This window comes from Plasmodium berghei, assembly GCF_900002375.2.
Source record: "Plasmodium berghei ANKA genome assembly, chromosome: 11".
Taxonomy (NCBI): Eukaryota; Apicomplexa; class Aconoidasida; order Haemosporida; family Plasmodiidae; genus Plasmodium; species Plasmodium berghei.
In genome coordinates this window covers 304,540-319,368 of record NC_036169.2, presented here as the reverse complement: position 1 = coordinate 319,368, position 14,829 = coordinate 304,540, and the positions used below count along the sequence as shown (strand labels likewise).

General features: G+C 22.3%; 4 protein-coding genes across 4 annotated transcripts; 1 reads left to right on the top strand and 3 right to left on the bottom strand.

Moving 5' to 3' along the window:
• Positions 1-391: 391 nt before the first annotated feature.
• On the bottom strand, positions 392-1,054 carry PBANKA_1108200 (conserved protein, unknown function; the record flags this gene model as incomplete). The annotated part of the gene is made up of 1 exon (XM_034565611.1): positions 392-1,054. The coding sequence occupies one exon, from the start codon at positions 1,052-1,054 to the stop codon at positions 392-394; it is 663 nt and encodes a 220-aa protein (XP_034422291.1).
• A 1,232-nt stretch (positions 1,055-2,286) lies between these two features.
• Positions 2,287-9,264, top strand: PBANKA_1108100 (guanidine nucleotide exchange factor, putative; the record flags this gene model as incomplete). Its single annotated transcript, XM_034565610.1, has 1 exon — positions 2,287-9,264. One exon carries the CDS (start codon positions 2,287-2,289, stop codon positions 9,262-9,264), a length of 6,978 nt encoding a protein of 2,325 aa, XP_034422290.1.
• Positions 9,265-9,650: 386 nt separating this feature from the next.
• PBANKA_1108000 (conserved protein, unknown function) lies at positions 9,651-11,519 on the bottom strand (the record flags this gene model as incomplete). The annotated part of the gene is made up of 4 exons (XM_034565609.1): positions 9,651-10,496; positions 10,666-10,746; positions 10,926-11,118; positions 11,467-11,519. The coding sequence occupies 4 exons, from the start codon at positions 11,517-11,519 to the stop codon at positions 9,651-9,653; spliced, it is 1,173 nt and encodes a 390-aa protein (XP_034422289.1).
• A 1,149-nt stretch (positions 11,520-12,668) lies between these two features.
• Positions 12,669-13,694, bottom strand: PBANKA_1107900 (triose phosphate transporter; the record flags this gene model as incomplete). Its single annotated transcript, XM_034565608.1, has 1 exon — positions 12,669-13,694. The coding sequence occupies one exon, from the start codon at positions 13,692-13,694 to the stop codon at positions 12,669-12,671; it is 1,026 nt and encodes a 341-aa protein (XP_034422288.1).
• Between the last annotated feature and the right edge of the window lie 1,135 nt (positions 13,695-14,829).

The following is a 14,829-nucleotide window of genomic DNA, read 5'->3' as shown; positions in this document are numbered from 1 at the left end:
TAATTATATAACATTGAAAATATAAGAATTCACAAAAAAATGGGATAAATAAATCATGCAAATATGTCATATTTTAATCATGATATATTATCAATCAATATAGATCAATGAAATAAAGAAGTAAAAAACAAATAATAATACAACATAAATAAAATGGGCAAAAAATGAAATATCTTAAAGACTTAATGCATATTTTTCTAATTCTTATCTACATTTTATATCATTCTTTTTTAACTAAACAAATTGGGATATTTATATTTGAGATAATTCAAATTCAGGTGTGTTGTGTATATATATGCTAAAATATTTTTTCATTATTTAAATGGTTTTGAAAATATTTTTGTTTTGTTTTTCATACATTGTAAAATCTGTATATATCCTCAGTCGTTATTTATCTTTCTTTTGATTTTCTATGCTTCTTATCGCTTTCTCTGTATTTGCTCTTTCTATCTTTTTTTTCATCATAGTGATGGCTTTTGTATTTTTCTTTCTTTTTGTTAATTAATTTATCATCACATTTTTTATCATCACGATTTCTATGCTTGTGATGTTTCTTATGTTTGTCCTTCCTATGTTTATGATCTTTATGATTTCGTTCCCGTCTTTTCTCTTTATTTTTTTTTACGTCCCTATCACTATTATCACTTTCGCTATCACTACTGCTATCATCATCTGTACTACTTATGAGACCTAGGTTTTTTCTTTCTTTTAATTCATTTTCTTCATTTTCTTTCATGTCATTTCTAATATCATATTCATCTAAGTTTATAAAATTTCTGCATTGATAAGATAAATGACCGACATGATTGCACCGTGTACATGCCCCTGGAATTGTGGTGGATATATTACCAGTTACCCTTGCAATATTAAATAAATGTTGTGCCTTTTCATTTATTTCTTCATTTTTCGTTTCATTTTTGCTATTTAATTCTTCTACCGAAGCATATGGATCATAACCAACAGATTTTTTCCAAATTTCTGAGGTTTTTAATGAAGCTGAAACAGGCAACCTGTTATTAGCAGGCATCCTAACTCTTCCTACCTTGCTAGGCATTTTTTTTCTTATTAGTCATATTTTTTCAATGATGAGCTGTATATATTTTATAATTAGTTTAACATTGGAAAAGTAGATAAATTATAATGGCCAAAAAAAATAAATATGTATATGCATATGCAAATTTAAATGGTAGAAAAATGGAAAAACGAAAATAATGTTTTATTTAAGCAAAAAACGACAAAGCATTTGATTATTTTTGAAAGAAATTTGAAAAAAAAAATAGCCTTAATTGTATATATATTCGTTACTGTTCATATAAAAACGGAAAATTATTTTTTTTTTGACTGGAAAAATATAGCTATAAAAAAGAAAAAAAAAGATGAATGAACGAAAAGAGGAGAAAAAAACAGATAACTGAAGAATAATTTTATCTTTTTAGTCACATTCACTTTTTTATTAATACAATTTTTCCATAAACTCATGTAAATGGACTATTATATTTTATATAAAATAACCTTATATTTATATACAGTATTATAAAATGATTAGTTCAAACCCAATCACATTAAGCATCACCACATTTTCTATCTCCACAAATTTTATATATATTCAAAATTTGTACGTGTTTTATTATGTTAATAATTTATTTAAATTTTTTATATATCGCCTTTTTATTATATGCAACAAAATGCATACATAAAAAAAAACTAATTTTGATAAGTATACCATTGGAAATATATGGATATAAATATACTTTTTTTTATTATGAATATTTTTTAATAAATAACCTCAAAATGAATATATAATATGTTCAATTGTGCATATTTTTTTGTTCATATGTTTATACATTTGTATATGTCAGTATTAGGATACCAAGAAATAATTATTTTGATTATATGGGCGATGAAAATGTCTGGTCTTTAGAATATTTTTTATATCATTATTTTGTTATATACATTTACAATTTTATTTATCCACTCATATAAGACTATTAATAATATAAATACAAATTAAAATTGGCATTTTCTCTTTCCCCAAAATAATATTTTATATGATTGAATTTAATTAAGATACAAAGTTGTATTGAGAAAGAGAAAAATACATATTAAAAAAAAAATAATAATAAAATTAAAAGGGTAAAAAGGAAACACACACATGTCAAAAAAACACCGATCAAACAGTGAACTATCAAAATGAGTAAAGGAATAAAAAATAAATAAGGAAAATAAATGAAAGACAACACATAATTAAAATTTTTTTTTTTTGCGTGAAAAATAATACCTTATAAAATGGACTATAAAAATGAAGAGGATATTAATGAAGTCAATAAATATATATTTAGCTTATATCCAAAAATAAGTGCGGGGTTAGATCATTACGCATGTATTGGATATTCAAAGAAAAAGCCAAGTGTCTATTGTTGGGGTGGGAATAGTAGCAATCAATTAGGAGTTGGTATACATATACGATACTGTGAAAAACCAACTGTTGTTAATTTTTTTGAAAATTTTATAGCTTGCTCAGTTTGTTGTACACATTACTCAACATATGTTTTAGTTAAAGAAAATTTAAGTGATGAAGGATGTTTTGTTTATTCATTTGGCAAAGGAAACAATGGTTTGTTAGGTTATAAAAAAGATAGGAAAATTATAGATGATTCAAAGTCTGAAATAAATCAGAAAAATGAAGAAAGAAAAGAAGGAAAAAAAGGAAAATATATTAACAGACATATTCTCAATACTTTTGGAGTTAGTGCAGAAGTAGAATCATCCATTAGCAGTATCAACAGTTTGATGAGTTTCGATTATGATCGAATTTCAAGCGATAAGAAAAGTGAAGATTATGAGAATAAAAAAGAGGATGCTCATATTGAGCTAAGTAAAAGTTCGCAAAATAGTAATTCAACAAATCTTATGGATAACGATATGAATCGAAGTATTAAAATTAATGAAAATAAAAATGAAGGAATAAATCGAAATGATAAAATAAAAGAAGAAAAAGCTGATTGGTTTACACCATTTCCTATAAAAATACTATTCCCCAAATATACAAAAATAAAATATATTTCATGTGGAGATATGCACACATTGGCAATTTCAACAAACGGTGTTTTATATGGATGGGGATCAAACAGCTTTGGATGTGTTGGAAATGGAACATATACAAATGTATACGAACCAACTCGAATATATTTAGAAAAATGGTCGATAAAAAGCAAAAATGATAATAATCCATATCAATATAAATTTTACAATAATTCAAAAGAAAATAATTATGATTATTTTAAAAATAGTGTTATTCATTGTTCTGCGGGAAGTAAACATAGTTTAGCATGTACGATAAATGGAGATGTATATAGTTGGGGTTTTGGAGGTAATGGGCGATTGGGATTAGGAAATATAAAAAGTTATAATACACCACAAATAATTAATAAATTGAAAAAAAAAAAAAAAATAATATTTGTATGTGCAAGCGTATCACATTCTAGTTGTATAGATATAGATTATAATGTTTATACATGGGGTAGTGGAAAATTTTATAAGTTGGGACATGGCAATGATAGTGATTTGCTATATCCACAAAAAATTGAATTTTTCAATTTTAATAAAAAAATATTTATGATTAGTTCATCATGTTTTAATTCAATAGCTTTAAATATTAATGGTGATGTTTATATATGGGGAACATTTAATATTTCAAAAAATGGTAATAATAATATTTACATTTGTAAAACACCTAAGCTAATAAATACAAACTACAAATGCATTTATGTATATGCATCTACTTATTTACAATTTGGTATAACATTAGTTGGTGATTTAATAATGTTTGGGAATAACTATTATAAAAATATAAATAGTAATGAAATCATATTAGATAATATTGATAGTAGTTCAGAATCAGATGATAATGTTATTGAGCATATTATTGAGGAACGAAAAAAAAAGAATGAATTTGAAAATTATGGTTATAAACATATTGATAACTTGGAAAATTCGTGCAATAGTTATATCCGCAAATTAAATGGAAAAAAAACGGAAAATAATAACTTATACATTAACACTTTTTATAAAAAAGATAAAAATATGCAAGTAATATATATAAAAGAATTAAGAGGAAAAATATATATAAAAGATGTAATTACAGACTTTTATAATTTAAATAAAACAATTACGAATGAAATAGCTATAGCAAAAGATTTATTTCAAAATAAAGATAATGAATATATAGGATCTTTATTTGGAGAAATCGATAATATTGGATTAAAAATAAAATCTAAAGTAAAGATAATAGATGGAAATGATTATTTTAGTATATTTTTAATAGAAAATGGAAAAGTATATGGATCGGGATGGAATAAAAATGGAGAATTAGGGACAGGAGAATATAATTTAAATAAAAAATATTTTATTCCTATAAATATAAATGTATGTGTAAATAAAATAGCTAAAATAGTTTGTGGAAATGATTATGTATTGGCTTTAAACGATTTAGGGTATGTATACGGATGGGGTAAAAATAATAAAAGTCAATTAGGACTTGGTGTTACAACAGATTTTTATGAACCTATACATGTAAAATCATTAAGTAGTGTTATTAAAATATATGCAGGATATGATCATAGTGCATGTATTGTTAATAATCATTTTTATTCTAATAATGAAAATGAAGAAAACATTGAATGTGGCGATTTATATATATGGGGTAATGCCGAAAGTGGTAAAGTTGGATTAGGTAATGAGTATATACAAGGGTTTATATTATTGCCAAGAAAAATTAATTTAATAAAAAAAATATATAAATGTTCTTTAGGAACTAGCCATAGTTTATTTTTAACTGGAAATAATGAATTATATGTATGTGGTAATACAAATAATGGACGTTTAGGTATATCAAATGAAATACAAAATAAAAAAGATGAAAAAATGGAAAAAAAAATTAGCGAACATATTTCGATTTTAAGTTATCCTAAACGTGTTAAATTAAATGAAGAAATATATATCAAAGATATATTAGCTGGATCTACATATAGTATAATATTAGGAATTGATGGATTTATATATATATGTGGTGAATTTGTAAAAAATAATATATTTCATAAAAAATTCACATTATATAATCAAATAAGTAATGTAAAGATAATGGTTGGAAAATATCAACATGTTCTTTTTCTAACTTATGATAATAAAATATTTGGATTAGGTGATAATAGTTATTTTCAAATTTTGAATAATAACCAAAAAGAAACATATATACAAACCCCAGTTTTAGTTCCTTATTTTTTAAAGCATAATGTTGAAAAAATTTATTCTTTTAAAAATGTAAGTTTTGCTCAACTAGCTAATAATGATATATATGGATGGGGATATTCGAAAAATGGACATTTGGGTATAGGGTTAAAAAATTTAGTATATATTAAAAATCCGATAAATATTATAAAAACATGGGTTGGGTATGAATATGAAGAAAATGAAATTGATGTAGATAATATCGAAGGGGGAATAATAGACAATGAATATATATTTTCACAAAAATATAATATTTATACAAACTGGAATGAAATAAATATGGTGAAAAAACAAATAACAAATAAAGAGCGTTTCAAGAATTATTTAATATGTAATAATTATTATGAAGAACAAATTGAGCGATTTATATTTCAAGTTCAAAATTTAGAAAATATAATAAATTGGGAATATATACAAATTTTATTAAAAAGTGAAGAATATAATAATAGCTTAAATTATATAAAAAATTATGAAAAGGATTTAATATATTTATATACTAAACATGTGAAATTTTTGTTAAGCTTACAAAAATGTGAAAAAAAATATAATGATTTATATATTAATTTACAAAATTATATTTTATCTCATATTTCTTATATGAAAGAAGCATTACCAAATATTATGTACACAAACAATACACACATTTTTGATGTAAATAGAAAACATGTGGAAACTCTTATTTATATTTTACAACAGCAACCACTATATTTAATTATTATGTGTCTTATACATAATTATAAAAATATTAAAAATTTGAAAAAAATTGTGTTTGAAAAACATAAATGTAATATATTAGAAAAATATAAGGATGATACAAATTTTGATTATTCAGTAAAAGTTGATTATAATTTAAACACAATGAATACACTGAAACATGGATACGATTATGACACATTTGACGAAAGAAAAAAAATATATACAGTTTCAGATATAAAAAAAAAACATAAATTTTATAAAAATAGTACAAACATTTTATGTTCGTTTATATTTGATTTATATTATGATTTAAGAAATAAAAGAACACTTAATATTTTTACAATTTTTTTAATAAAACTTGGAATTGAAGAAATGAAAAATTGCTTACATATTGAATCATTATACAAAATAGAAACTTCGATTTTTTTTGTATTAATTAGAATGTTATTTATGAAGAATGAAATTTTGTCAAAATTTTCAAATTCTATAGCAAATATGAACAATAAAAATTCTTTTGTGAAATTACTAGATGTTATGTCTAGAAAAAGAAATTCTCCAAACAATTTACACAACTATGAATTGACAAAGGTTTCCTTTCTAGGTAACATAAAAAGAGAATCTAATGAAATAAATTCTGACCATTTAGATCCATATAACCAAAGTGATACAAATTTAGAAAACCCAAATTATATTCATAATAATGTCATAATAAATATGGAAAACAAAACTGAAGAACATATAGAATTAAAAAATGAAAATAATATAGAGAATAAGCCAAGAAATTCTATTAAAACGTTTGTTGAAATAGAGGATGAAGAAAAAAATCAGAAATTTTTAAAATTTATAAAAGGAAAGAATAATGATGAAAATAACAAAAAAATATATAATTATGATTTTGTTAATAATATGAAACCAATAATGAATAATAATGTTGTGATCGAAAAAAATGTAAAAGATAATTTTAGAACCGAGAAAAGACAATATGCATCTGATGAGGAAGTAAATGAAATAAAATCAGATAAAAAAAATATTTTTGTGGAAATAGATTTTGTACATGTATTTAAAGAATTATGTAAAATATTTGAAAAAATCGATTTCCCAGAAATATTTAAAATTATTATAAAATATTTATTTAAATATATTTGTATATATGAGAAAAATATAAATAAAGAAGAAAATAATAAACAAAAAAATAAAATTTATTTTGTAAATGACAATATGGTTGTATATTTACCTTTTTTTAATTTAACGCTTATGGCAATTATATTACCAATATTAAGTAATATTCAAAAAATATCAGAAAAATATTATTATCCTTCTATTCCTATATACATTGTAAAAACATGTGATCGAATATGCGATTTTATACAAATTTTATATTTAAATAAATTTGAATCTTTGAATAGTTATAATTTAAAAAACTATTTTATTTCTGTAAAATATATATTTGAAAACACATTTAATTCGTTTACACACATTTTAAATAATTTTATACAAAATACAAAATGTGATATATATGCTAATTTATATATTGATTTATTTCATTACCATTTGGATACGAAACCATATTATGTTCAATTAAAATTATTCCAATTATGTCATATTTTTAATTTATTTTTCCGTTTCCAAAATTATATAGCATTATCTTTTGACGACCCAGTTATTAAAATTATTAATTTATTTTACAAATATAAGAAAGATAATATATTAGTTAATGGACTCAAAACATGCAGATCAATTGAAAAAAATCCTGATAATAAAGATGGACAAAATGAAATGAATAATGAGAAAAGCCATAATATTCCTTTAGAAAAAGAATGTGAAACATTGTTATCCGACCCAATTAAAAGTAATGCACCATTGACAAACAAAATAAAAGAAAAAAAAAGCTTATTATATAATCTTATAAGAAAACAAAAAAAGGGAAAAGACAATATAGAAAAGGAAGATAAACAACGAATCATCGAAATAAACAAAAACATAAATAATTATAATCAACATACAAATACGAAAAATGAAATAAAATATGTTAAGGGCATAAATAATAACACACAAAATAGTAACCATAATGGAAAAAAAAAAAAAAAAAAAAAATTAATCTTTGATGAAATTGAAATAGAATTTTTTATAAAATGTAAATTAATATATAATTTTAAAATAAATATTCGATTTTTGGTGACAGAAAAAAATATGAGCATATGTCAATTTACAAGAATACCAATGCCTCAATATATGGCATATCGAAAAAGTGTGTCTATTGAAAATAACGAATATATATTTTCTTTTATACATAGTTATAATTGTAAAAAAGATAATATATATATCATATCAGAGTGTTTTAAAAATTGTCCACTTTTTGAAGATTGTGATGATACTAATAATTTATTATTAAAATTAAAGGAACTTAAAGCATATTATGTTTCATTACATGAACAAGATGAAATAAATTTGGTGCATTTTATTAAAAAAGTTATTGATATATTTGTGTCTGATGAAATGATATATGTCGATTTTTTTGAAGATTTCCCTCCTAATTTATACATTAAAAAATTTAAATATGATAAAATTGAAAAATCAAGATATGATCAAGAATATTTAGCTATGATCCAAAATACTTATGATAAGAATTCTTTTTTTAAAATCAAATGGAGAAATATAGCTATCCAGCTAGCTATAAATATTTTAAAAAAAAAAAAACATATGAATTATTTAAAAAAATTATATGAACAGCAAGAAGAAATTGAACAATTAATTTTAAATTATAAATACAATATGAAAAAAAATATGAATATGCTAAAAAATGCTCTTATTTTTGTTTCAAAACTTTTAATAGAAAAACCAATATTAGTAAATGCTATTAATTTTAAGAAAAACTTATATTTTATTAAATTAAAAAAAGAAAAAAATATTTTAAAGCTAGCTAAATCAAATAACGCACCATATGATATATCTACTGTACGTAGTTATCCTATCAAAATGTTAATAAATAATTCATTAATTACAAATATTAACAAATTGTTAAAACCGGTATTGGATTATTTAACCATTGAAATACATTTATGTTTAGATAATATAATCAAATTAAATCTTATATTAAATAAAGATAAAAACCGAAGCACAATTAGCAATCATATGTTTATAAGTACAGATATATATACTATGTATAACGGTTCTCCATTTCTATCATATCCTCTTTTCAACTATAATAAAACCTATTTGTGCTTAATAAATGGGTTTAGCTTTGTCCACCTTTTACATGACCTTATCACAGATTTATATTGATTACAATATACTGTGAAAATATTTGTTAGGGTTTTTTCCGATTTATTAATTTTTTTTGTCAAAAATTTTAGTTTAATTCACCATTTTTCCATACCCCAATTAATTACTGATAGAGCATAATCGTGATTGGTTGGGCGCGGCAAATGGTGTGCATATACATATTTTGTTTTGTTTGTTTTTTTATGTTTTTGTTTTTTGGTATTTAATTAAGACTTTAAAAGTGGTGTATATTTCATCACAAAAATGATATGGTAAAATATAGAAAAAATATGTATACTTTTGAATTTAAAAGCAGAAAAAGGAATTTACACATAGGGGGGATTTGACTACTTTATTTGTTTTATTATTTGCTTTATTATTTTTTTTTTCCATTTTATATGGAAACTCTAATTGTCGTCATTATTGTAAGTGTCATAATTCGTATCATCGTATAAGACATTGTTCAAATCCATTTCTATGTTTTTAATTTCCGTCAAATTATTAATATCTGCTTCATTATCATTCCCTTCTACTAATAATGTTTTGTTTGGGTCCAAAGTGTTGTTATTTTCTTCATCATCAAATGGCTCAATTATTTTTGATAAAGAATGGCCATCTTCATCATTTTTAATAATCATATCTATATCTTCAACTTTATCAGTATAATTTTCTAATCCTTCAGTCATATCCATATAATCATGAGTTTTGTTTTCTTTTTCTAAATTTTTTTGCATATTTTGATCATCCTCTCTTTTAAAATCTGATTCGCTTTCTTTATTTTTGTTTTCAGTTGGATTTATTTCCATCATTGTTTGAGGTACATTAATAATTGAAGCTCCCTCTTCTGCACAATTTAAAGATGTTTCTTTTGTTTTACCGGGTTTTGATGTATTATTTTCGTCTTTATATTCTTGTTCGTTTTCTTTTTTTGATATTTTTTCTTTGACTGCATTTTTGATAGTGTTTTTTTTTAGTGTTTTTATTAAATTTTGAGGGGGAATATACACAATTTTTTCTTTTTTTTTTGAAAATATTTTAAATTCATCCTTTAATTCTTCATTTTTATAAATTCGATCACAAAAATATATACATCGAATCCTTATGCTTGCATTAATTTGTAATTCTATTGTTTCAACATATTTTGTTTTGAATGCTTTTTCTGTATAATCACTTAAATTTATTTGAAGAATATTCCAACCTTCATTTAATACCATAGGCATAGTACACCATTTATTTGAAATCCTTGTAACAGTCTAAGTTTTTTTTTTTAATAAATTAAATAAGGAGGATATGTAATAGTTTGAAAAATAATATGTATATGTACATATGCATATTATACTAATTTGAATACAATAATGTGTATATATTTTGAATTATAATTACTGTCTAGTATTGATTGTTCACTAGTTTATTTTTTTTCACCTGGAAATTCGAAATTCGAAAAGTTCTTCGACACCTTTTGTTGTCCATTATACTTATTCTAAATGAGAAATATTTATTCATCTAAGTAGAAAAATTTTCAAAATTTGAATTATTTTGTTCAGGTATATTTATGCATGTACATATATTTCATATCCACATATAGTAACTTGGTGATAATTATGTAACAAAATTTTCATAGCATATATTATATGCAAAAAATAAAGGAAAATTGCAAACAAGTGCGAACAAATAAATATTACATTTTTAACAATTAAAACCAAAATAGGTAAACTAATAGCTAGCGAATTGTATTTTCCTGGTGCTGTGTATATGTATGAATCAGACGTATTTTCAGAGAGTATTTCTATAGAACTTAGTTTTATTGAATCATCTAAAACTTTTCTAACACACCCTTTTTTTGTTCTCATTTTCCATATTTCTAAGGGCTTAGAGCTGATTATAAAAGGAAAGACACATTTTATAATGGAAAACCCCGAAAAAAATATTATGCTAATGACTTTTTATTCATTTTTTATTAACAAGTTAGGCAAAATTGCATAATTTTATTAACTTGTTAATGTGAAAAGAGTTATACAACATGTGTGCACATTTTTTTTGCACTAAAACTATTATAAGGTACATATTTTTGTTTGTTTTTTAATGCTTGTTTTAACTAGTTCAATTTTTTCTACATAACCTTTTTATTTATTACGAAAATTACAGTTATCAATAAAAAGTAATGCCTAGAATATCACCACAATAATAACTACATATACTGCTACCGTTATAATATTAAATTACCCCGCGCTTAACAAGAGTGACAATATTTTGGGCTGGTATTTGTCCCTATACATATTTAAAAGCGTACTTAATATATATATTTTATTGTGTATGCTTTATTTCTGTGTGTTTAATATGGCATATTTTTCATGCGGAAATAAAACGGACATGAAAAAAGCAATGGTAATAATATGTAGAATATAACAATAATAATAATTATTATTATAATTTATATGATATGATTTGGATAAGGAAAAAGACAATATTTTCACCATGTATTTATCAGTATGTCTTTGCGAAAATTAAAAAAGCATCAAATATTTTTTGTTTCGATATCCCAGTTTTTATTTTCCCTACATGTACGTACATATAATTGTGCAAATATTATTTGCATATGTACATACAAAAATGATAAATAAAAATGTATGTAAAATAATTTTTGAAAAAAAAATATTATCAAAATTTTAATATGCGTATAAAGTGTTTTTATATATTTATAGTTTTCCTTTTTTTAAAAAAAATTTTGAGAATAAAAAACAATAACATAATTTTACAGTTTACAAAATATAAAAAGGAAATAAATATTTATATATGCCAATAGTAAAATATATGACTAGTGCATATTCATATGATAGACTTAAAAAAAAAAAGGAAAACTTCAAATATAACCTTTTAAAATTTTCAACAAAATGCAATTATAAAACTTTAAAAATTCAAAGTATAATGATATATCATATGTAATATGTATGCATATGTCTGTTTTTTTTTAAAGTGTTTATATGCAATCGTGCATGGGTATACGCATCCATACATATATTTTTTATTATTTCTCGTTTTTTGGATTTGTATATTAAAAAAATATAGACAATGAATGCATTTGCATTATTGTGGTAGTTTTTCTCAAAAAAAAAAAAATATATATTCCCCATGAAATATATTTATTTATTTTCCTTTTATTACCTCGTAAATGCGTATATTTATATCCGCTCTGAAGTTTTATATATTTGTAAAAATACAATAAAGGATCTATTGACACAAAAAAAAAACATATAATTTCTTCAATCTGCAAATATATACTAAATTAGTTATACAATTTGATGGGGAAGAGTTTAAACTCATGATAAAACTTTTTATTTAAAAAATATTATAAAAAGTGTATCCATTTCGGAAACTGTGTAGATTTTAACAAGTTTGTTAATTTTGCACTATTTCTGAAAAATACTTTAAATAATAGAATAAAGAAATGCCCCGATAATTGTAACAGCTGAACCAGCCGCCCCGAGGAAAGTTATTTGTGTTTTGAATATAATAATTGAGGAAACTATTATAACAATTCTTTTTAATGAATTAGCAACAGCATGTGTAACTTGGTTAACTCGTTCTAAGCACATGAATGCAACTTCATTATTTAGATAATACCATACACCACTTAAAACTAATCGTATATATACTTCATTTAATGTATAGTTTGATTGTGTGGTTTCAAATTCTGTTATAAATTTATAAGCTTGTTTTCCTTCAAATATTAAAACAAATGGCAAAGATATTAGTGCAGAAAAAATAGTTATAAAAGCATAAATATTTGATCCTGTTAAATTTTCTCCAATTGACGATTTATTTATCATCATTTTTTTTGCATAAATCGATCTTAAAGAGGATCCGAGATTTGATATTAGTGCACAAACAAAAGCAAACATAGTAAAATGAATTTCTTTAACACTAGCACATATAACACCACCAACAATAATTATAAGGCACACATATTTACTAAATTTTAAATAATGTTTTAATAATACTATAGATAATATGGCTGTAAATACAGGTTCACATGCTTTAACAACATGTGTAAATGAAACTGATGTTGATGACATTGATATAACTGCTCCAAAATGAACCATATTATGACATATACTCTGAATTATTATATTTTTTAAAAATAACTCATAAGAAAATATTTTTGGAATTTTTTTATACCCAGTACCCCAATATGCTGATATAAATATCCATCCAATAAATAACTGAGCACAACTAGCTGTCCATGGTAATTTTGTAATATTTAATATTTTTTTATTATCAACATTATAAAAAACATTTAATGTGTACCATGTTATAAATAAAAGTGCTAATTTAACCTTTTCATATAAAGAATTGTAAAAATTTTTATATTGTAAATCGCCAATTTTATCTCCATAATTTTCATTTATAGTTATTGGAAAAGTTCCATATTCATTTTTGTCATTTTCCTTCATTATGTAACGATAATGATTTTAGAGAGCATACAACCAGATATTTGATAATTATATATAAATATATACAGATATGTATAACATATACATATATATATTATATCTGAATAGCTAATATATTGAATTATGTCCGTGATATGTTGGTATCTGTGTTGTTAATCTGGTTATTCTTCTGGATATATGATAAGATTGTTTAAAAAATAAAAATTTAATTAAAAAAAAATAATATAAAATTGTAAAAAATAAAAAAAAAACAGATGAAGATATATTTTCTATATATATTTCATCCTAAAATAATTTAATAAAAATAAAAGCCTATGGTTTTAATTATTTATCACAAGTTAGGCATAATACTTTCGAGAGATTAGTATATATAAATATTTATATTTATTAATGAGCTACAGATTTGTAAAAAAAAAAGAAAAATTCATATAAATAATTAAAATATTTTATTCGATTATTTATATGAATTTTTTTATAACATGCTTTTTTATAGGCATGCTAAGAAATACTACTTAAAATATTTCAAAGATTGATAAGAATTCATATGTTTGTATTTATTAGGATATGCATGCAATATATATATATATATTATTTATTATTACGGATTATTTATATATTATATATATTATATTCATATTCCACATATTTATAATTTGTCGCCTATTTAATTGACCCTCTAAAAGAACGCCCCCAAAAATATTATATAAAAATAAAAAAGAATATTAAAACAACTATATGGGCCCAAAATATGATAAATAAAAATATAAAAATATATCAAACAAATTAAAAAATTTTATAAAGCACATATTTATAATATAAAAAATGATTTAAAATAAAATTATAGAGTTTATTTTTTTTTCTATTTTTTTGGACGTAGAATAATAAACTTATTTTTTTTAATCTTATATATGTTCTTTATTCTTTAAAAGTTTTATGAGCATTAATTAAATATATTTTTTTATACACATTTTATGAAAACAATTACTTTTAAAAATAAGCAAAAAAATCATAGTGGCAATAGTCAAACTATACATATGGCTTATATATTACGGTTGGTTATAAGGAAGCATCTTTTTATAAATATATCTTATTGTATATTATTTAAAAAATTTTAAAATAATATAAGGCTATATAA